Source organism: Sceloporus occidentalis, unplaced genomic scaffold (genome assembly GCF_023333645.1).
Source record: "Sceloporus occidentalis isolate IW3139 unplaced genomic scaffold, rSceOcc1.0.p SCAF_1, whole genome shotgun sequence".
Taxonomy (NCBI): Eukaryota; Metazoa; Chordata; class Lepidosauria; order Squamata; family Phrynosomatidae; genus Sceloporus; species Sceloporus occidentalis.
In genome coordinates, this window is record NW_028316981.1 from 30081266 (window position 1) to 30105646 (window position 24381).

The following is a 24381-nucleotide window of genomic DNA, read 5'->3' on the forward strand; positions in this document are numbered from 1 at the left end:
GATTGATCATTCCCATTGGGAGGGATAACACTGAATAATATCTATTTTTTTTAAACAGAAAGCCATCATTAGCCATGTCTCACCTGACATCCTTTATCTGTTCAGAGTTCAAGCAGTTTGCCGAAATGACATGCGCAGTGATTTTAGCCAGACAATGCTTTTTCAAGGTAAAACCACGTGATTTTCCTGTTCTTTTGTAACAGTCCCTTAGCTAGTCTACATTTGTAGTTGCAGCTTAATATTGCAAGCTGATGTGGTGAAGTGTTTATGAACAGTGCTTACATCAACTTACAGTCACATGCAATTAGTAAAGACATTGCTCAACTGAAGAAGTTTTGTTAGCATGATTCCTAGAATGACAAATTCTAAAAACATTGAGTTTCTTCACCTTCCAAACTGGAGGAAGGGAATGATCCTTACTCAGTATGGTTTCAGGCCTGTGCCGTATTCTCTGCTGCCAAAATTCACTGTCATCCCCAAATGCCCTAATAAGCAGGAGGGATCAATGTTGTCAGATAGATCAGCATGTACAGTGGGCTCTTCCTATCTGCAGGCTTGGTAACCATGAATTTGATTTTTCATGGTCGCCAAGCCCCATTGTTTCTAATGGAGGTGCGTGCCTGTGGCCACTAGTGCAACTGTGTGCATATTGCATAGGAAACAATGGGACTTGAGGTCCCATGTTTTTATTATCCTCAGGGAGGGGTCCAGATCCCCCCCCCCCCCAGATACAAAGAGAAAGTGTATATGCAAAGGGATCTTGTAGCTCTTATGAAACTAACTGTGCGAAAAACATTGTAACATAAGCTTTCATAGACTTGGTTTATTTCCTCAGATGTTGACCAAATCTATGAAAGGTTATGCTTCAACTTCTTTCACAATTAATCTCAAAGGTGCTACAAGATCGCTTTATATACTGATATTCCAGACTAGCATGTCTATGTCTCAACCAATACATATACATTCATTGAGGATTGGTGATCCAACTTCAAGATGAGGTAGTTGTGTTAGGAGAAACTAAGTTTTTATTTTAATTACAGAAGTTTCTCACTATTGCTGTAGACGTAGAGCTTCATGGTATGGGATAAGAAGCAGTTACCCAGGACAAGCAAGGGGAGTATAATTATAGCAATTTTGCAGAGTTAGTAGTGAGTCAAAATCTTGTATTGGGTATTTCTTTGCTGGCTTTTATGATTATGGAATAATCAAGAAGTAGAACATCTAGAATATGATGAACAACCAAAGGAAGCCTTGGTTCTTAGAAATCAGCCTGCTTTGGAATCAACGTATTCTTTTTACAGTATACAACAGGGGTAGGCAACCTGTGGCCCGCGGGCCGGATGCGGCCCGGCAAGGCCTTGGGACCGGCCCCAGCCCGGTCCTGCCGCCGATTGCCGCCGGGGCCTTTGGGGGGCAATTGTCTATAGAAGCCTCAGAAACATGCATTTATATTAACATTTTTTAAAAAATCAGCAAATTTTTTCACGTGTCCTCCATTTTTTTAAAAAAAAGTATCTTCCATTTGAAAATTTTGTCCTACATTTTTCCTGGTTTATTTATATATTTATTTTTTTTTAAAAAAATATTTAATTATTTATTTTTTATTTCGGCCCCCCAGTTGTCTGAGGGACAGCAACCCGGCCCCCGGCTCAAAAAGATTGCCTACCCCTGGTATACAATAATAGTGTTTGGGTTTGTTTGTTTTTCATAAATTCCTTCGTCCTTGATTCTGCCCAGAAATCTCTGGATAAAGAGTGGATATAAAAATAAATAAATAAATGGTGTTTGGCAAATGTTTTTTCTAGTTATGCAATCTAGTTAAATATTTTTTTCTCTTTCTGCTTCCCTCTCTCCACACCATCAGATAACACAACTCGAATTTTCGAAGGGACCAGAATAGTAAAAACAGGAGTGGTAAGTGAAATGAATTATTGGAAATATAAGAGTGTTTGTGACAACTTTATCCAGCAGATGGCAGCATAATGTAGTAAATCTCTAATAAAAGCAGTTTTAGAATTAAGAGATTGCAAGGGGTTTTGATAAAGTGCTTGAGGTGTCTTTCATCCCTGGTTGATTCAATATTACTTCAGAGAGGCCACATATCACCCTAAAACTATATTGCTACATTTAAGTATATTAAGTAATTAGAAAATTTGTAAAAAAATGTCTGCACAGCAAATAATGAACTGAAGAGTATTTAAAAATATTCAGGAAACCTGGGGACTAAATCAATATATGAAGACATACACAGCATTTTATATTTCGTTTTGCTTAGTCTCACTTGGAACGTCAAAGGTTACACATATTTAGAGAGCAACTGCACAGTTAGCGGGGGGGGGGGGGGGTAAACAAAGAAAACACCAAACATCCCTGCAATGTGCCAGATGTTCAAAATTCCTTCTCATTTTTTGTGAGATAGTCATAGCAGGCAAGCATCTCAAAGCTCTGAATGTGCAGCTTTGTTGTGACAGGAATCTATAAAAGCAGTTTACCTTTTAACATTCCTCTCATACACACAAATATCAAAGAGGACATGCCCCCCATCACACAATTCTCATCATGAGGCGGAAGATGAACATCTACATGGTGCTGTGGACTAAACGGTTGCCAGAAGACTGATCCTTCCAAGTGCCTGGGGTTTCATTGGGGGATTAGGTAGCCTGGATTACCTGATTTAACCCTTCTCTGGTCCACTCAGTTAAGATGGCTAGTAAAATGACAGCTCTTTCCTCATTAAAATACATTTATCTAGTTATTAGAGACACAGTATTCATTGCAGGTTATTTTAAATTATATTATATTAATCTTTATTCCAGTTTAAATCAATCCAAAATAAGAGTGGACTATTAGGGATGTATCCAACTTGCAGTTGAGTTTCTTCTTCTTTCCTAGTACATAGCAGGACAGAATACTTGTACAGTCGGCCCTTCTTCTACACGGATTTTTTAAACTCGGATTCAAGCATCCACAGTTTGAAAATGTTCAAAAAAATCAAACCTTGATTTTCCATTTTTTATAAGGAAGACCATTTTGCTATGTCATTTAATGGGACTTGAGCATACACAGATTTTGTTATACATGGGGGATCTTGGAACCAAACCCCAGCATATAATAAGGCTCCCTTGTATACATGCTAAGTGCATAGCAGCCAGAGAAATAATAATGCAGGAAACAATAATGCAGATAGAACTTTCCTGTCCTGGTACCCTCAGATGTATTGGAGCATAACTTCTGATATCATCTGGGCATTTCATTTCTGACCTCAATAGTGGTCATTGAACAAAAGAAAAACTACAAAGGAAGGTTGGAAGGAGCAATGGCTAAACTGCAATATGTTCACAGACCCCAGTCCATCAACATTGGGTTGAAAAGAGACAATGGCTTCTGAGACACTACACATATTACAATGCTGGTTAACACACCAGCCTCATGAAGATACTCTTGAGCAGTTTGTTTGTTTGTTTGTTTGTTTGTTTGTTTATATCCCGCTCTTTTCTCAGGAATGGGACTCACATCTCCTTTCTTGTTCCCAGCTTTCACACATCATATGCCAAAATTCCCTTCACCATTCTTATATCAATCCACCCACCAGGCCTTAGGCAACATCTTTCTTCCTGCCTTTGTCCTCCAACGACCATTGTTAAAACATTTGTCACCTTATCACCATATCCAGAAGTTTTGCATTTCTGTGGCAATGCATAAAGTCTGATTGAAATGGTTCTTCCTGGGCACCAGTTCAATCCATGCACCTGAGGTAGTAGACCAAGTTTACGAAAGCTTGTGCTACAACATCTTTCAAAGTAGACCTGAAACAGATGGGCCAAATAATGTGGCTTCCAGATGTTTTGGGATTGTGGCGCTTAGATGAAACATGTCCCCAAAGTGACCAGAAGCTGCAACAAGGATGTGCCGAGGTTGCAAAAGCTGGCCTTTTCAAGAGCAGATTAAATCCACTCCTGCCAGTGGCCTGTTCAGGACCGTGGTGACACCCCACTTTGGAGTGGGTCATGCGATAGATGCACATTGACCTTGTACAAATGTGCTGGCCTTTCTTTAAAAGAACTGGATACACTAAATCAGGACAGAGTTCATTGCCTCAGCGCAACTAAAGATTCGTAGCTTCACTGTTATTTGAGGGAGAGCAATTAAGTGTCTAGTGTGACAAACTGCATGCCTTTAATAACCAATGAATATAGTTGCTAAATATAGTAAAATTATAGGCAAAGGGAAATGTTAATGGAACATTGGGAAAGCAGTGAAAAATAGAGTAAAGCTGTTGTGTCATTGTATTTGCTGAAGTTAGTAAAAATGTTTTAACAACATGGAATTCTAGACAGCATAATTAAAATGTGTTTTATGTCTTGTGAAAAATATTCACACAAGCTATTGTTTTTTAATCTCATTTAGTTCAGTGAGGAAGGTTTATGTATGTGCAGCTTAACCCTCTCACTGAAACCAATCAGTTTTAGAAGAGCTTAGGCTTTGATGGATTTTACCTGCGAGGGCAGGGAGGAGAGCAGGGACAACAGTGCCATAATCTTTGGAATTCCTTTCCATGCCCTACTTGATATATCATGTTAAAATCGGATATTCTGAATTTGATCTGTCATTCTGAATTTGATCCGAAATACAAGGTCTTTTTAAAAAACACAATATAGCTGTTTTATACCTTCTATGTTGTTTATCTTGTGAATCTTAATATTTTTGCCAGCTAGATTTAACTACAATTGTTTAAATATACTTGTCTTATTTAAACAGAATAATGGGCACAATGGAGTGTTTGGAAAGAAAAGGAAAACAAAAGGAAAAAAGAGCCGAGGTAGCATGTCAGGTACCTCTACTGATGCTCTCTCTGGTGTGTTTTCTTCTCTTGTTCCCCCTGGTGATTTCTTCAAGCCTACAGCTTCGCCGGCACCTTCAGCCGATATGGCTCCCATCAGTTCTGGATCTTCTACTTGGACTTCCTCGGGCCTCCCCTTTTCCTTTGTGTCGATGGCGACTGGGATGGGGCCTTCCTCCAGTGGAAGCCAAGCCACGGTGGCTTCAGTGGTCACCAGCACCTTGCTTGCTGGTCTTGGGTTTAGTGGGAGTGGCATTTCCTCTTTTCCCAGTACTGTTTGGCCAACTCGTCTCCCTACATCTGCTTCTACTAATAAGCCGTCAGCAAGGCCAGTTGTGGCTACCACTGAGGCATTATCCTCTCCGGCACCAGACAGTGATTCTGCTCTCACAAAAGACAATGAAGGAGCAGAGGACGGAGAAAAGGATGAAAAAAGTGAAAGTGAGGATGGTGAAAGAGAGCATGAGGAAGAAAGGGAAAAGGATTCGGAAAAGAAAGAAAAGAGCGCTGCAACAGAGGCTGCCGACATAGAAAATAACAATGAGGTTACAAACACCACTCTCACTCCCAATAGAACTATGGAGGAGGGAGGGAATAAAACCATACCTGATCAAGAGCAAAGCCAAAACATTCTCCCAACGGGTAGGACGCCCAGAGGAGAAGGAGTTACAGAAACAGACACTAATTTCCAAACAATCTCTTCCACCCAAGTGCCACCACCAGCATTCACAAATGAACAATATACTCGTGAAATTTCAAGAAGACCCGAGACAGCATCAGTGACAACTTTACCAAAAGACAACAGATTTATTACCATTAACCCAGGTGAGTTACATTGCAGGAGTTTCATCTCTTTTTTAAATGTTGCACAACCATCCTTTGAGTTCACTTTCTCATGTAATCCCATTAGACATCTTTAGATAAGCCACCATTATGAGCAGACAGTGTGAAGTTTCATGTTTTGAAATGATAGTAATGAAAAATTCTTATACTGTATCATAATTTCCAGCCACTAACTCTACTCCCTTACTATTACTTCAGCCATTAATTTTCCATTATGGAGATCAAGATCAAGATTAGAAAAAGCAGAAATACCATAAAACATGAATGAATAACAAATTGTGTGTTAAAGGGAGGGGATATGACCTGTGGCAGTTGTTCACACCTTTCTGCTAATGTAATAACTTATTTTAAAACTCATGGTGTACTCAGTACCTCTAGAAATTTCTTTATTGGCTGGTTTTAAAGTCAGTATTCTCTTTCTCAGTTTATTCATAGGTTTTCATTTTGCTGTATGTAGGTATGGGTTTGGGTGTGTTGTATGCATTCCTCCTTAATGAAAGGACCCTTAATCTGAGTTGTTCCTCATGTTCGCCACTAAAATACAAAAGTTTAGGTTATAGAAGAGTGAATGACTGATGACACACAGAGAATGCACTGGGGTCTTTCTCCAGTAGATCTAATGGATCTAAACTCACCATACATCCCTATATCTGAGTAAAAGTGCTGTAGTCCATGAAACCTAATGTTGGAATAGATTAGTTTGTCTTTAAGGTGTCCCAAGACTACTTATTTTGATACTGATATAGACTAATACAGCTCTCTCTTTATGTACAAGTGTGTTGCTCTACGGTGTGGGTGTGCTGTTTGTATGTGAGAAAGAAAGAGTGAGAGAAAACTTGTGTGAAAACAAAAACTAGAATCCAAAACAGAGAGGGGGGAAACACCTTCTTCTAAAAAGTAGAGGTATAATCCATGTTAAAAAAAAACAAGAACATAAATTTTGGCAAGTATATTGTAAGTTTATAGTAAAATGGCATTTTGTGGATGCAGCTGAATAAAACTATTTTAAGCCTATGATGTTGTTTTTGAAATGAATTAAAAGAAGAAACCCTGCCAAAAGAAGAGACCTCCAGAGTGTTAGAGGAGCACTCATGGGTGACAGGATAAATGAGTTCTTTGCATCTCTTGCAACAAAAGAAGATATAGAAGAATAGCCAACATCTGAACTATTCTTCTTGGGTGGTGAATTGGAAGAAAAGTTGCATGTTGAAGTATCCATAGAAAAGATTTTAGAGTAAATTCATTGATTTAAAGAATGACAATTCAACAAAACCAGATAGTATTCACCCAAGATTTTACAAAGCACTTGCACATGAAAAGTGGAACACTGACTAGTGTCCATTTCCTTTTATTTCTTTTGACACCTACTCCCATACAAGACAATTTCTAAAGGCCTGATGAAATGCCAGTCTTTCACATAGACATATGTGCACAATCCCATATCTCGCTACAATTCTGGAAATTACAGACAGGTAAACTTGATTTAAAAGCTTGGCTTTAACAGTCTGTAGTTTCCAGGATTGTATCTAATAAAACAGAAGTTGAAAATAGAGTAAGTAAATTTAGAAAAGAACCACCATAGTATCTAGTTAATTCCTGTCGATCATCATCAACAGGGAGTCTCAGAAACATTATTTACCACATAGTAGTTTGAAAGGAGGTAGCAATGTTAGTTTGCAAATTTATACCCATGAAAGCTCATGTTAAAATAAAAACCAGTTAGTCTTAAAGATGGTGCTATATTCCTTCTTTCTTTTTTTCCCTCCTCTCTTCCTTTTCACCTACTGCACAGAGGCTTCTTGGGAGAAAGGTCATAATACCAGGAGACAGGAAAGGAGCAAATACATGGCCAAATCTTACTACTTGTCATGGACCTAACAAGCCAGTCCTATACAATTCTATGTAGAAGAAGAAGCAGTAGTAGTTAGGAATAGTGGTATCCACAGGAGTCATTGTATATAATGGAGAAATGGAAGGGAATAGAAGCGTAGTTGCCAATAGGCCTGCAGAGGGCAGACTGGCTTTTCCTGGAGTAAGTACTCCACAGTGATCTGGTGCCTTGATGTTCCTTTTTCCTTCTCTTTTCAGAGCTTCTTTTCTTTCCATGGAAAAGTCAGAAGATCTGTGATGACAACCTAATCTTGTTGACTGATTGATACAAAATACATACATACAACTTATCTGACATTCTAAGTAGCATCCAGCATTTAAGAATGGTGTGATAAAATCAGATCATAAAGCAACATCAGTAATTAATTAGAAAAACAGCCCCCAAACTAGAGAATTAACTCACCTCTCATTTTTACTGAAAGCTAAAACCATCCTAATGCCTCTTTGGATTGTGATGTGGGGGCCTTCAACATGAAAAACTGCTTATGTGTCCATATGCATTTTAAAACACATGCACAGATATATTTTATTCATTCCTTTCATCTCATCTCATTTCACTTTTATGCTGCCTTTCTGCCAGAGTGGGACCCGTCAGCTCACAAAACACACATATAATTCCAGCAGTTTTCAAATAAATAAAGCATTTATTTTCATAAACTGCCCCCACTCTGTGAACACACATATTTTATTGTTAAGTGTTTGAGATGGATTTTTTTCTATACATTTTTTCCCAAACTTTGTTGTGAAATATAGAAATGTACAGATTTTGACAGCAAAGAGTATTTTTATTTCTGTTCAAGAAATTCAAAGTAAGTTATTTCATTAGTTCAGAATGCATTACACTCCTAATCCACAGCAGCTGGTGGTGAATCTGCTGCAGATTTTTGTCACAACCTTAACGGAGCTACCCAACATGTAAAATGTGTTTTGGAAATTGGATTCAGCACCTTGGACTAAATGTGGAGAAGATTTCCCACTCCACTGATAGGGGAACTACCATCTTTGTTGTCAACAGCCCTCGAGTTGACTCCGACTCATGGCAGCCCTGTCCAAGACTTGTCCTCCACTGCTCTGCTTGGGTCCTGCAAGTTCAAACCTGTGATCTTCCTAATTGGGTCTGTCCATCTAGCATGTGACTTTCTTCTCTTTCTCATGCCCTCTACCTTTCCTAGAATTATTGTCTTTTCTAATTAGTTGTGTCTTCTCAAGATGTGGCCGAAGTATGACAACCTCAATTTGAGCAACTTGGGAGATTTCAGGCTTGATCTGTTCAAGAGCCTAACTAAAAGATTGTATGTACAGCGCTATGTAAATTTACAGCGCTTTATAAATAAAAGATGATGATGATGATAATAATAATAATAATAATAATAATAATAATAATAATAATAATATGCTATCTAGAGGACCACAAATTGTCTTCTCTTGCTAGAGAACCAAAACACTCAGTTTTGAAAGGTTGAAAGAACCCCAAACCACAGGTCTTAATTGGTATATAGCTTAGGGTCACCATTTGGAAACAACTTGAAGGGAAACAACAACAGACAGACAGCAGGGGAAGATTTCAGGATGGTGAGAAAGAAACAAAAGTGTATGTTTTCCTCCCTTTCTCTCTCCCACTCCCCAGAAACTAATCCCAGCTCCTGATCCAGTCTGTTTGAGGATCATTCTAGTGTGTCATTTTGTTGCAGGTAGCTGCTTAACCTCCTTTTTTAAGGTCATTGTTTTCCTTCCACATATTTCTCAGAGAATTTGAATTATATCTATTCAGCATCTTTCCTTTATGCTTTGTCCTCTGTGATTCAAGCTTCAGCTAAATAAATGTCCAGTAATTGTAATATTCATCTGTGTGATTCAGTTTATATATCTGTTTCTCCAAGTATTCCATTACACTGATTGGTGAGAATGGTGGCAGTTCAGTACCTGCTTGCGGCTGTCTCATGTGGTCAAGTCTACCATGGCAGTACATGAAATTTTTGCCACATGATGTCACTGCTGTAAGCTGCCAGACAGAACCATTGGCAGTGGTATGGAAAGAGATGTGGGCACTGACCAGGTAGAATAATGAGCTGGTGACTACTAGAAAATAGCTGGCTGCGTGGAGCAACTACTATCTGCATCACTACTACTGATACCATAGCCATCAAAACTGTGTTGTGCATGACTGTGTGTGTTATCAGTGTATGATTTGTAACAAGAGAACAAGCTGGTTTTTTTCTTTTCTTTGTTCTTTTTTCTTTTTTGTCAAACATACATTGGTATTTTGTGATACAATGCATGAAATGGCTTTTTTCTTCATTCCAGAGAAACTGTACTTTCCTTTTTGCTGTTAAATTTCCCTCAGATTGAGTGCATTCTTTTCATCTTGCCAGGCCTGGAGCATTATTGGCACTAAATGATTATCATTCATCACTACCAACTTGAGGCGCCATTAATGTGCATATCTGTTCTGTGTTGCCTCCATTGAAGTAATCTCTGAATTGGTGTAGGCAGATGCCGAGAATATATGATCAAGCTTTAAACTATATTTTTTAGGAGAGGTTTTTTTTCTTGTGAAACATAATGCCCTGTACAAATATATGTTATTAAAAAGTATTGCACATCAAATGGCTTGATGTTCTATCTAGAGCTTCGAAGTCATGTGTTACAAGTAATATTGACTGAATATGTAAGTTTTTGGTACGTTCCCAAAATAATGTATAACTTTCTAGGCTCTGGCTATATATATATATTTATTTATTTTTTATATGGTAGTGTCCTATCTTTTTCTTGAACATCCTATATTTTGTGTTGCCTTGTCCTCCTTTGCAGTTAGAACATCTGGTCAGCCTGGGATTGATGAAATAGCAGTAGGTGGGATGCTGCTGAGGATGATGGAGGTGGCAGTCCAACACATTTGGATGTATCAAGTTACAGAAAAGTGGCACAAATTAAACAAAGAAAAACTCAGCTGCTGCCGCTGCCCCCCCCCCAAAAAAATGGGCAAATTCCTGTAGCTTATGGTCTCTACAGACAAGGGTGACTACCTTATCTTTGCTATTGCCCCCGTTACTACTTTCACACACAGAAAAAGAGATAGGGGCCCTAGCAAAAATCCATTTGAACAAATCTTGCCAAGAAAACCATGCGATAGGCTTGCCTAGAGTCATCATAAGGCAGAAATGACACACAACAACAATTATATTATATTATTATATTATATTATATTATATTATATTATATTATATTTATTATTAGTGCTGTTGTGCTGTTGCTAATAGTTCAAAGAAGTAAACAGTTCAGAGAGCTTCTGGAAAGAAGAAATGTGAAATGATCAATATGAATATATGTTCCGAGAGTGTGAGGCAGGTGGCCTGCAACATAAACTTGCTCTGTGATCTAAAGGTTTTGTGAACATACGGTGCCAGTTCCCAATTCGGATGGATAGATGGATAGATAGGTGGAATATACCTGAATATGTGCCTCATCAAGTAAAAAAACTGGTTCATTAAATTAAAACAGCAAATAGGGAAGAATTGGGACTATTCAAAAGAGATAAAACATGCTCCCATCTCTTCCCAAGGAACAGGGTATCTATCCTCTCATCCTTGATGTTTACATTTTGCCTCTATGTAGTAAATATATCTGTATATCAAATGTAAGAATAAGTTGTAACATTCCTTGCATATTTGTAATTGTTTTGACACATAATTTCAAGCAGGCTAAAAGTAAAAAAAAAAACTGAAAAACCTCTATGTCTGATAAAGTAGGATGGAGTCTTTGGCTTCATTTGCACTGGGGAAACAATGCAGCTTGACACCTCTTTTACTGCCATGGCTCAGTGCAATGGAATTCTGGGATTTGTAGTTTTGTGAGCTATTTAGTCTTCTCTGCCAGAGAGCTCTGGTGCCACAACAAACTGCAAATGAAACAGTGCAGTGAAACAGGCTGGGTGACAGCTAGACTATAGGAGGGAAAGGTCTCAGATTAAATACAATTGAAGAGTGGCAAAGGCTTTTGATGTGCCCATTACACAGAAGTGAGGCTGGCCGGACAAAATCATGATTCTAGTATTGCATCAGATTTTTCCTGAATGATGGGATCCTGTTGGGTTTGGCCTGGGAGATCAATGGAAATGGAATCCTTGGCTACCTGTTGTGAAGTTCAACCAGAAGCCATGCAATCCCACATCAAAACCTAAGTGAGTCTTAACATCAGCTGAGGGCTTGTATTTGAACTGGGCCAAAGAGATACAACTGCTGCTGTTGGCCTACCACCCACCTCACTGCTCAGGAGCCCCCAAAATCACAGTCCATGGGAGCTCTGGCATCACTTCCAACTGCTGCCAAGATGGATAAATGTTGAGGTTTTGTGTGGGATTGCATGGCTTTCAGTTGTATGGGATTTTTTTGAAATAAGCCTGACATTGTGCAAAAGCCTTTGGAGATAGACTCATTAGGATAATTAAGCATCTGTGTAGGTTCTCTTCCCCCCCCCCCCCCCCCCCACGTTTCCATATGTGACAAGAATTATTACATTATAATTTCTTGTGATCCTTGAATATTTGCACAGCAGTTTGCAAAAGCTTTCATTCACTCAGACAGTTTGTATTCAGGTAAATGAAAGCATCAGACCAGATTTTGCCAGCAGACTGTGTACATAAAATATGACACTGTAGAAAAGTGTTGCCAGTCTAAAGCGGGGGGGGGGGGGGGGGCACTCTAAGGTGTGCAGGGAGATGAGAGTAATACCTGCAATCTAAATGGAAGCCAGCATATTCTGCAGCTACCTGTTATATTACTGTGAGTAAAACATTTTAGCTACTCAGTGTTTATACAGGGTTTTTTTAAAAGCTCTGAAATGTCTACTGTTACAGTGGAGGCTTGTACTGTCTCAGAAGCAGCATACGCTGATCCATTTGTCTCTCCTGTTTATAATTCAGCACACAGGAGTTCATGCTCTTCTATTTTCATGAGTGTCCTCTGGCTAAATGAACTTATGCTCTTGCGGTACTGGTATTCTAAATTACAGTAAGATTTCATTTTCTGACATTTGTTTGTATCTGTTCTTAAAAAAATTAAGAAATTAACTTTATCCATGGTGTTGTTTGGGGGAGTATCAATATATGAGGTAGGGTGATTTTTGTGTGGGTATGTATTTCCAAAATGGCTGTTTCAGATATTTCATCACTAGTAATTCTGACATTACTTACAAAGAAAAAACACATGTTTCTTCTCAGGGGCCTATTATAATGGGCAGCCAAAGAAACTGTAGGTTAATATGTTTGTCTAATAATCTTTTCTTATTTTAACCTTTGCCTATAATATCTTGCCAAAGCACACTTAACTGTCTGATATTTTCTTGGCCCAGATTCCAAAATGGATGAAAACTGCTGAATGAGAGTTTTCTCAGGAAGGGAATAGGTTTAGATAAATTACACATTTCAGTTTATGGAGAAATGGTTTTCAAAGCATCAGTGATTGGAATCTACCTGAAATAGGCACACTTTAATATCTTGTGTGTTGTTTTTCCCCCCATTCCTTCCTACTGGGATTCATTCCAAGCCAGTAAAAGGCAAACTGAATTAATTCAGTAGTGACATATGCCACCAAAAAGTGTTTGCATTTCTTAGCAAAACTGGAGTTTCTTCGCCCTTTTTTAAAGAAATGGGCAAAGTTGCAAAAAGGATACATTATATTTGTCAATTGCTGCTGAGCTGCCTTTGTTTAAAACCCCAAAATGAAAACCCTGGTTTGTTGTTGTTACTGTTTTAGCATGAAGAGAAATAAAAACGTCTGTGTCTTTCTGTTGAATGTACATTTTCTGCAATATTACTCAGCAGGCCACGTTTTTATAGGCTACTGAGTGCTGGACCCCTGTGGGTAGCCCAGATGTACTGTGGATGTCTGCTAGCATGGAATACCACCAGCTATTTCTGCTAGTATTGGTCTTTTGTATCTTCCCTTTATAATTGCAGTGAAATACGTTCTGATGTGCTTTTAAAAAGCAGTGGTCACACATGACTTCCCAGGCAAAGGTATAGTCATTTCTTTCATTCCTGCCTTTCTTTCATAGCATAGCTCCTTTCACCACATGCACACTTTTGGGGGGAAACCAAAAGGTCTGTAGTTAAACTGGCTGTTGATTAAAACAGTCTTTCTTCTGAGCAGATTGTTCTAATAATCAGTATATAAAGAGTAGAAGACACTGAAGTCTTAAACTTTTCTCTTTGTTACTCTGCTTCTGACCTGACATTAGAATATGAGTGCTCTGGTTTGCACACAGAGTTTGGAAGTTCATTTTTTGAATCCTTCATCTAGCATAGCCATGCTAGCTAGCAGATTCGGGGAACTATAGTCCAAAAAGTACTGTATATACTCATGTATAAGTCTAGAAATTTTAATCAAAAAATTGACCCCCAAAAATAGTGTTGGCTTATCTATGGGTCAATGTATGTATTATACTTTAACTTTAATTTAAAAAGAAGTCATCCCTTGGTGAAAGTCAAGAGTGTAATCTGTCCTGGAAGCACCTATCCTCCTCTATTTTCTTATCCATCCAGCCTTTAGTGTGAGCACAAATATGTGCTTACTGGAATTTTTTAAGTTCTTTGGCATTGTTTTCTTTGCTTCATCTTTTAGATCCTTTGTTACATGCCCCTAAGTTTTGCCTTGACCAATACATGGATCATATAAAAATCCATAATTTTGGCCCCAAAACCTGCCCTTGACTTATACATGAGGTCAACTTTGTTGAGTATATGGTAATCTTGCCAGGCTATATAATCAGATCAAACGTCTGGTCCGTCCAAAACAGTGGAGGTTTTCTACAGCAACCATCCAGATGCCTCTGCGAAATACACAAGCAGGATCCATAAGTAACACCTGAAGGTTCTGACACTTTCTCATCCTCACTCCCCAGGAACTGGGTAGATGTTCTTTGGGATACTGCTTCCAAAGAAAGAGGGTTGATGGTGGAGCAGTGTTTTTAGAGTTTGGGGCTAGGAAATGGATGATCCATGTTCAGGTTCTGAACATGTTCAAGTTCCTTGGGCTAGTCACACACGTTCACCCTGCTTTTGCTTACAGGGTTGCTGTATGGCTAAAGTGAAGAGGAATGGCCCGGGGGTATTTTGCCTTAAAATCATTAGCGGAAAAACAAGATTAAATGTAAACTAAACTAATAAAAGTAGCCACTGATTGATTCATTCTCCACCAATTATTCAAGTAAAATAATGGCTGTGATCACTTTGTCTTGTGCCAGTGAATTCTAGAAATTAATTATGCATTGGGTGAAGAAGTATGGTAATTTTCAGGGCTAACAATATAAAATACTTCCTCAAACAATGTATAATTACTGTCAGTCAGCTTCAGTGAATGACTCCCAACTTCTGCCCTGGCTCAATGCTAGGGAACTCTGGGAACTGTAGTTTTGTGAGACATTTAGCCTTCTCTGTCAGAGAGCTCTGGTGTCACAACACACTACAATTTCCAGGATTCCCAGCACTGGACCAGGGCAGTTAAAGCGGTATCAAACTGGATTATTTCTGCACTGTATTTTGGACCGTAGTTTTTAAACCAAGTTGAACACTTGTCAAGGTTATATTCTGCTAGTATTCATTGTTGTTGTTAACTGCCCTGTTTCTATCAATGTTTGATCTCAGATATAAGAACTATTTTACTATTTTGATTTCCTCATTGTCTAGTTTGAATTAGTGTAAGTTCTCCGTAGTCATTGTTACCAATCCCAGAATAACAAAACCAGACACCAAAATGGGTTAAAACAGGTCCATTTAGTGACCTATTTATTAAATTCTTCATGGAAATACAACTAATTTCTAACAACAACCAAGTGTGGGAGATGCTGCATCCAATGTCTTTCCCCTAGATGACCAAGAAAACTTAATGCTATACCAGCGGCGGGTGGGTCGATTTCTTCTTCACAATGAGGCAATGGGGACGGATAGCAAGCCTTGCTTCAGGCCACACCCCAATGTCCCACATCATGGTATCACTGCCATGGCATGATGTGATTAATGTCTCTGTCTCATCCCAGGGGAGGGCAGCAAACAGCCCATCCCCACTCCAACTCCTCTGTCATGGAGGGGGGTGGCCATTATTTTTGTTTTTTGTTGTTCTACAGTATGCCTGCTTTCTTCTTTGATCTTCCTTAGCAATTGTTTGAGGTCTGTGGGGTTTTTTGCAAGTATTATGGTTTCATCAGCATATATCAGATTGTTGATATTCCTTTCTCCTATTTTCACTCCTTCCTTTTCTGTGTCCAAGCCTGCTTTCCTTACAATATGTTCTGCATATAAATTAACAGGTAGGGTGATAAGATGCAACCTTGTCTGACCCCTTTGCCAATTGGGAACTAATCTGTTTCTCCGTGTTCTATTCTAACAGTAGCCTCTTTTCCTGAGTACAGATTACTCATCAGATTTGTTGGCACTCCCATGTCTTTAAGGGCATTCTATAACCTTTCATGATCTATGCAGTCAAAGGCTTTGCTATAATCTGTACAGCACATGCTGATTTTCTTTTGGAATTCCTTAGTGCACTCCATTAGCCATCGTAGGTTTGCAATATCGTACCTAGTGCCTCTTCCTTTCCTGAGCCATTCTTGGACCTCTGGGATTTCTCTCTCCATATATGGTTGGAATCTATGTTGCAGATTTTTTAGCATAATTTTGCTTGCGTGGAAGATTAGTGCTATGGTTCTATAGCTGCTGCAGGCTCTTGTGTCTCCCTTTTTGTGGATGGGGATGTATATTGATCATTTCCAGTCTGTTGGCCATTGTTTTGTTTTCCATATCTGTTGACGTATGTTGGTTAGCACTAGAGTTGACTCTGCCAATGTGGATTGCAACAGTTCTGTTGGAATATCATCTGTTCCCTGGAGACTTGTTGTTTGTCATTTCTCTTATTGCAGTTTCCACCTCACATTTTAGAATCTGGAGTTCATCTTCATATGGCTCATTGTTCCATGAGTCCTTCATGTTGTCATCTCTTTCTATGTATTGCATCCAAAGTCGTTTTATTCCTTCCTGGTCGTGAATTATGTTATTTTTGTTTTAATAAAGTGTCCCGATCCTTGGTTTGTATACCGTTCTGTTAGAATACGCTTCAGTTAAAATCCAGAGTGTAACAGGCAGGACTGATTTTTGGATATTTGTTTGCCTAATCTAAGTTCTTGAGGCTGTAATAAATGTGTATCAGATAGTAGCATATTATGAACATAGACACATGCTAGCTCCAGGCTTGTAGCCAACCTAATTATAAAGGGCTACATTTGAAAGTGTGAGGGCAAATGAAAGTAAATGATCATCCTATAATAACGCTGACAGTATAAAGTTACTGGTCTAATGACAGCAAAATGCCTGTGCAGTTATCAAGAGGGGAAAACATTCAGTAGCTTTGACTACCAATAAACCACCTCATAGGTGCACTGGCCAAAGCACGTAGGAGGGTAAGGATTCCTACTGTATCATAGGCAAGGTTATAGATAAGATCTCCATCTCTATCTTGATTAGATGAGATAACTGGGTAGGAGTGGAGATCTTTTAGATGACTGGCTAAACAAAGGCTGGAGAGAGTACAAAATAGTAGCCTTTAGAGCAGCAAAACATCAGATTTTGATCCTGGCAAAGCTGGTCCATCTCTGCTGCTGCCAAGTAATCATGATAGCCTGAGAAGATATTCCTTGCTTGATGAAGCTTGAAGAAGCATTACCAGCAGAATGCCAGTGTAGAAATATGGTTAAACAAACACACTAGGAGAGAGGTGTTACGCTTTGCTATGTAATTTGCATAGAGGTGTAACTTTTTTATAAGAATATGCCTAGAGAGATTCACGAACTGCAAGCTGTTATCACTTTTGACAGTGTATATCTGTGTTATTAGAATCAGTATTAGTATAAAGCTGCAGTTCTCCTGCTAATTTCCTGATAGTTCAAGGCTTAAGAATACTTAAGAAGAATATAGATGTTAAACTGACTGTTGGATAGGACTGGGCTTCACAAACTTGGGAGCCTAGTCACCAACATGGCAACTCCAAGAAAACCCAAACAGATTTGGGGGCGAAAGAGATGGTTAAAATAATCAGGTTTACTTCTGGCTTCCAGGCAGGGTGTTTAGATGACACGAGCCTCGAACCTATCCAGAAACTGCTCTCAAGCCGTCCTACGGGGAGAAAAGCCAGACTAAAAGGGAGCTGAATTTTTCTGCTTCTTCCTGGAAAGTGTGCACCTTTGCATGTGCATGTAAATGCGCGTACACCAGGGTAGCTCTAAAGGGGCATTCTTTCCAAATCATTGTGCATGTAAACGCCCCATTGTAGGAGCGCATTTAAAAGGGATGGAGCTGCTGTACCCAAGCAATGGGGGTGGAAATACCCAAAAGAAAAACCGTGACACCTCTAATGGAGATGAGTACAACATACACAAAACAGACAGTCAAAGAGGGGGCATGTGTGAAAGGAGGTGAAGGAAGGTTATATACCTTGATGGCATCTGCATACCTCTGCTCCAATGCCTTGTTTTGGTGAAGCACTGCACATATGAATGTGTGGAGGTTCACAAGGACAGCCATACAATTGGATTTGCCTGCTGTTCACTCCTGCGAAGGTGTGCAGGGATGGTGGGAAAACAAAACAAAAAAAGTACCCAGAGGTGTGTGGTCATGACATGTGTACTCCAGCCGCCTTGGGAGCAGGTGGTATGGTTGATGGGGTTTCAATGTGGCTTTGGAAAAGGCAGATTCAAGCCGCTTTTTCCTACCCATCTGTTTCACCCCTGAGACAGACAGGTGTAAGGCAAAGAACCATCAAACTTCTACAAGATGTGAAGGTGGAGAAACCATGCCTGTGTCAAGAGGGAAAATCCACTCATAGCACAGGGGAAATGTGGAATGAAAGTCTGCCAACCTACACAAAGATACTTCGAATATGTATTTCATTTAAATGAAACTAAATTTATTTATTTATTATTTTTTTATTTGGAGTATTTATACCCCACTCTTCAGCCACAAAGGCTCTCAGAGTGGCTTAAAAATACTTCCCAGTGAATGCTTTCATGATCACAGTGGCAAGCAGCCAAGCCCTTTAGATAATTTCAGATAATTTTGAATAACAATATACTACACCTTTACAGTTCACATACTTTGCACAACTGGTGGCGCAGTGGTTAAATGCTAAATGCCTGTACTGCAGCCATTCACTCAAAACCACAAGGTTACGAGTTCAAGACCAGCAAAAGGGCCCAAGCTCGACTCAGGCTTGCATCCTTCTGAGGTCGCTAAAATGAGTACCCAGACTGTTGGGGGCAAATTAGCTTACTTGCTAATTAGCTTACTTGCTGTTCACCGCTATGATCTTTGGAATAGCGGTATATAAATAAAACAAATTATTATTATTATTAACTTATCCCAAATTTATCCCAAATCAGAACCTTTAAAAATACCATTATTCTCTAATGTCAAACAACTAATTTTTTTAACATTTCTCACTTTAGGATAAGGGATATAAATGTTCTGTTATTATAAATTCAGAGTAGTTGTCCTAGATTATTGTGAACTAGGACATTTAAGACACTTGGCTCTTGTTGTTGTTGTTAACTGCCCTTGAGTTGGCCTCAACTCATGGCGACTCTGTGAACAAGACAAACTCAACCCCCCTTGTCCTTAACAGTTTTGCTCTAGTTGTGCAGGCTCAGGGCCATGGCCTCTTTGAATGAGTCTATCCATCTAGTATGTGGTCTTCCTCCTTTTCTACTGCCCTCTACCTTTCCTAACATTATTGTCTTTTCTAGTGAGTCATTTGTTTTCATTATGAGAACAGGTATGACAGCCTGAATTTAGTCATCTTGGCTTCCATTCAGGCTTGATCTGTTATAGGACTGATTGGTTTGTCTTTTAAGCTTTCCGTGGTATCCTTATCACTCTTCTCCAGCACCACATGTCAAATGAGTTGATGTCTTAAATAATCAAATCTTCAATGTCAGAGACACCTACACCTGTGAAGAGATCCAGGGCTTAAACCCTGGAAACCAGGTGGAGAGCATCTGGATAAAAATTAAAAGGGGAGGGAAACAACGATGCTATTGTGGGAGTCTACTACAGACCCCCAAGTCAGACAGAGGAATTGGATTTTGCCTTTCTAGAACAGATAGCCACTCTCTCAGATAGAAGAGATGGAGTAGTGATGGGAAATTTCACTTATGCTAGTATTTGTTGGAAATCAAACTCATCCAAAACATGAATGTCTAGCAAATTCCTCACTTTCCTGGAAGACAGTTTCATTGTCCAAAAGGTGGAAGAGGCAACAAGGGGATCAGCCATTTTAGATCTTATCCTAATCAACCGGGATGACCTAGTTAATGGGGTGCAAGTGGTGGGATCTTTAGGTGGGAGTGACCATGTTCTCCTTGAGTTTGTTCTACAGTGCAAAGGAGAAGCAAGGCATAGCCAGACACACATTTTAGATTTTAGGAAAGCTGATTTCAATAAACTCAGGGAAATACTGGGGGTAATCCCATGGTCAGGAATAGTAAAAGAGAAGGAAGTTCAAGACAGATGGGAATTTCTCAAGAGAGAGATACTGAAGGCACAATTTCAAAAGCTGAAATGGATTGGGAGAGTAGCAGCTTTCTCTGTGCTTCTCCACATGCTGATGAAGCACTTCTGGTCTCTATCTGTGGGAGATAGTTGTAAAAACATGCCTTTTGTCACACTGGAAAAATCTGTTTGGTAAAAGGCATGCTTTTACAACCATCTCCCTCAGGAAGAAGTACAGAAGTGCTGCAACAGCAGGTAGAAAAACAAGGAGAAAGCTCCTACTGTCCTGTATCATTTTGGCTTTATTTTCTAATGCAATAAGGTCATTTATCTTCATATTGACAGTGTGATTTAGGATACATTTACACCAGAGCTCATGTCAGTTCTAATCAAGCAAACATTGCTGATACTATAATAAATGTTAAGCCTTGCTGCCATAGCGTACAGACAGTTCTTCAACACATCAGAACCTCTCTTACTTTGACCAACTTATCTAAAACTTCTGGTCCTCTAAATTCACTTACTCTATGGCTCTTTTTAAATTAATTTTGTTTCAACTTTGTAGAAGTAGAACTTAAATTTTAGTGACCTTAAACTACTGCACTAACACTACCTTCATTATGTTATGTTTTACGTTATTTGTTTGTCTTGATTCACTTTTGCCAAAAGAAATGAATCATGTTCTCATCTCTCTCATTCTCTCTTCCCATGACTCCCTGACTAGACTGCCATTTGAGTGTGCTAGACACTCATTTAGGCACAGTTATGAACCAATTAGCAGCTAGAAGCACATTATCTACATGTTTATTCAGAAACCAACTTTTCACCATGGGGCTTGGTAATACCGTGCTTGTTTATTTTATTTCTTTTCTTAATTTCTTAGCCATGCTTTTAAGACTGTAGCCTTCCCAAGGTATTTTGCAGCACAGAAACAGTGCATCAAACATATTAATAAAGCTAAATGAAATGTATATAATTTTTTCTCTATTTTTTATTTGCATTTTATCAACAAAATCAACAAACAACAAGAAATATTCAAAACAGGCTCAGGATGCGAGTGAATGCAAAAGTAGGCATAAGAGACACTCAGCAGGTTGTTCCTTTGGAACAGCTATCCTGGCAGTGTTGGGTATTACTGTCCAGGATGAGCAGAGAGTTCTCCAAGGGAGTTGTCACAGTGCTTTCGAGGTCAGAAAAAGAAAGACAGAGAGTGTCTTCCAATTAGCATGTCCTCACAATGGTCAAGGCAAATGCAAGCCAGTGTTAATATAACCAATAAAAGTTGACCAGTACTCATAAAAAGAGTGTGATGTCTTGTGTCTGTTACAGGAACTGATGTTGTAGGGAAGCTTTTCTAGAAACCATATGTCAGAGGGTGGAAGAAGGGGAGGAATTGGGTTGGGGTCCCGCCTCTGAAGACGATGTGCCAGGGGACCCTGGTGAAGCCAAGGAGGACAGGGCGGAGCTGGCTCAAGGAGCAACAGCTGGAACTAGGGCAGAGACCGGGGAGGAGGTAGTGCTGGAGGGTAGAAAAGGAACGGAGGACAGAGACCCGGGAAGAAGGGAGGAGCGGAAGTGGACGCCGAGAGTGGAGGGAGACACAGGATACAAGGAGGAGATAGTGGTTCGGATTCGAGACGCCTGGACAGCGGAAGCCAACCACCGGTACCTAAGAGGGCGGAGAGAAGGGAGTGGTTGGGGAAGTGACCAAGAAAACCTGGTGGGGATTTCTTTGCTTCTCGGGTTCACCCCTTGTCCCTGGACGAAGCCAGTGGACTGTACCAGGCCAGGCCTGTGATTAGCCCTGGTCCCCATTTGCTTTGGGATATACGGGGCCGGTGTTGGCCAGCCAAGAGAGGTTCAAAGGGCAGGTCAGAAAGAGAGGTGGGACCTGAAGTAGAAAGCACCCACCCGGATGCTGAGCCACGGCGCTAGTTCTTAGGATGGTGAAAAAGCCAGTTTAAGTTCTTGTCCCACATGCAGTTGTTGAAGTTGCATTAAAGAGCATTGAGCATACGCTGGCGTCTTGGTCTCTTTGTCATGGAGCCTCAACTACCCACCTCATCTGCCGATGTAGCCAGGGGCCCGGTGACACCATATATTCCAGACACTCTTGTCCACCATTTTTCAAGAGTGAGATTATCTGTCTTCCAGAAGGCAGCTATTTCAGCTCTTGCAGCAGCCAGAAAGAAGGCAATGATGTTTCTGTACTGTTGTCTTTGACATATAGAGTCAAAGGAAAAATAAACAATTTTAAATTAAACCAGTTACCAACATTGCTATTTTAAGATGCCCACCAGCAGTGATTACCATAAAAATGCCCATTTAAAGGCCTGGTAGAACACATGGCTTAAAGCTGCTATTGGTCTCTTCAGATTCCTGCTGTAGGAGCTACAACTAAGGCTGAAGCTACACTGTAGAATTAATGCAGTTTGACACCGCTTTAACTGCCAGCACTCAATGCTATGTAATTCTGGGATTTGCAGTTTTGTGAGCTCTGGTGCCACAAGAAACTACAAATCCAAGGATTCCATAGGCAGAGCCATGACAGTTAAAATGATATCAAACTGTATTAATTCTTCAGTGTGTCAGCAGACCTAGAATGATTCTTCTCTTAATACTTTAGGATTGCTTCCCTAGCCATTTTGATTACAATGGTAATAGTGTTTATAGTCAGCTTTCAATCCATTCTCTTGTTTGAGGGTTTATCTTGCTTTTTCACTACCTGTGGTGGGGTTTTTTCTCTTTCTCATTAAAAGGCAAACTATATTTCCCTGCTAAGCTTTGCTGATTGTTTAGAATATAATCATAACACACAGTGGGCAAAAGTATAGGGTTATACTGAGAAAACAACAGATAATATGGGGCTTTTAAAGGCCTGAAGTAATGTGTTGTACCTAAAACAATAAAGTGAAGAGAATTTGATTGGTATCTGTTCTTCATTAGATCTTGGAAATGTTAGTGTTAGCATTACCATATCCATGTTAAAGCATTAAAGAACATTAACTTGTTAACATTAAAATGGTAAGAAGAGTTTATGGGTTGATTTAATTGTTTCACTAGTTAATGTGTCAAATTGTTAAGTTGTTAATGCTTTTACGAAACATTTAAACTCCAAAATGACCAGTAACAAATTAAAGAGAAACATTAATTTTGCTCAAAATCACAAAATACTGCCTGATAAGTAAAACATTAAATGTTAAAATTATTGTCAGAATGTTAATGAATTAGGGATAACAAATCAACTTTAATTGTTTCTAGGCTGTGCTCTCTGCTGAGAATAACATGCAAGCAATAACACACTTATTGTGATTCTAAGTCCCACTGGTTCAGATGGGGACAGAGATATATATTCATTATATCCATTGCATATGCAGCCCTTGATATGAAATGTCTCATTATACTTTATTGAATCTGTAGATAAGCATAATATGAAGCTAACTGGCTTGATTCTTAGATACTGCATTTGAGAATACATAATTATTTTACAAGTACTTCTTAACTGCCCTACTTCAGAAAGCTAAAAGACTCCTAGATTGTTGTTCCTGTTACTTTCTCACTGGTGCTGTTCATGCAGAATATTCCAGTCATTTGTCACTTTTCTCTGCACCTTTTGCCTCTGTTCTGCTCTGCCATTAACCCATGTAAGAGTGTTGGACTTGGTATGGAGGTTTTTTGGTTCAAATTTTTGTTCATCCACAAACGTGCTAGGTAAATTTGATGAAGAAGAGTTTATCCTAGTATGAGTTGCCAATGTAAAACAGTTATGCCTGCCCACATGTTGCAATAATTATGCTCACCCTCTTAAAAGAAGTGATTTTTTAAAAAATGAAAGCCTTCCACAAATGTGCTATCCAAATGCTTGATAATGATATGTGTTTACCAGCACCATTGACCAATTTGAAGTCCTAATTATAGTAAACCTGTGGAATCAATTGTAAGTTAACACTTACATCAATGTCATTGGTTAAATACGTAGGTCTGTGCTCATTAGGAGAGGCAGTTGGATTTAGGCCATTCTCTATTTTGATTGTGTATGAGAACTGCTCTTTTTAATGTATAGTGATCTCAGCATGTAAATCATAAATTAACATACTCTGTATTTAAACTGCATTCTCTTTGGCCAGGACGACAAATAATTAAGCTCTGCTATGCACATTATAGTGATAGCTTTTGAGTTCATTTGCTTTCACAGAGCCTAATGTCTGAGAAATAGGGTTAAGATTAAATTGCTGTTGGGTTACAATGTTATTTTTCCTTTTTGAAAATTTCATTTCAC

At 39.2% G+C, this 24381-nt stretch overlaps 1 protein-coding gene across 5 annotated transcripts in view; it reads left to right on the top strand.

Annotated features, from left to right (window-relative positions):
• LOC149321282 (receptor-type tyrosine-protein phosphatase gamma) overlaps positions 1-24381 on the top strand; it is a 742038-nt gene that overhangs the window by 598929 nt on the left and 118728 nt on the right. For 3 of the 5 annotated variants that reach the window (XM_089518763.1, XM_089518749.1, XM_089518745.1), the window contains exons 10-12: positions 59-167; positions 1865-1914; positions 4759-5665. In XM_089518763.1, coding sequence (XP_089374889.1) covers positions 59-167; positions 1865-1914; positions 4759-5665 — 1066 coding nt within the window. The remainder of the gene's footprint in view (positions 1-58; positions 168-1864; positions 1915-4758; positions 5666-24381) is intronic. The other 2 variants (XM_089518770.1, XM_089518757.1) reach the window with 1 other exon arrangement.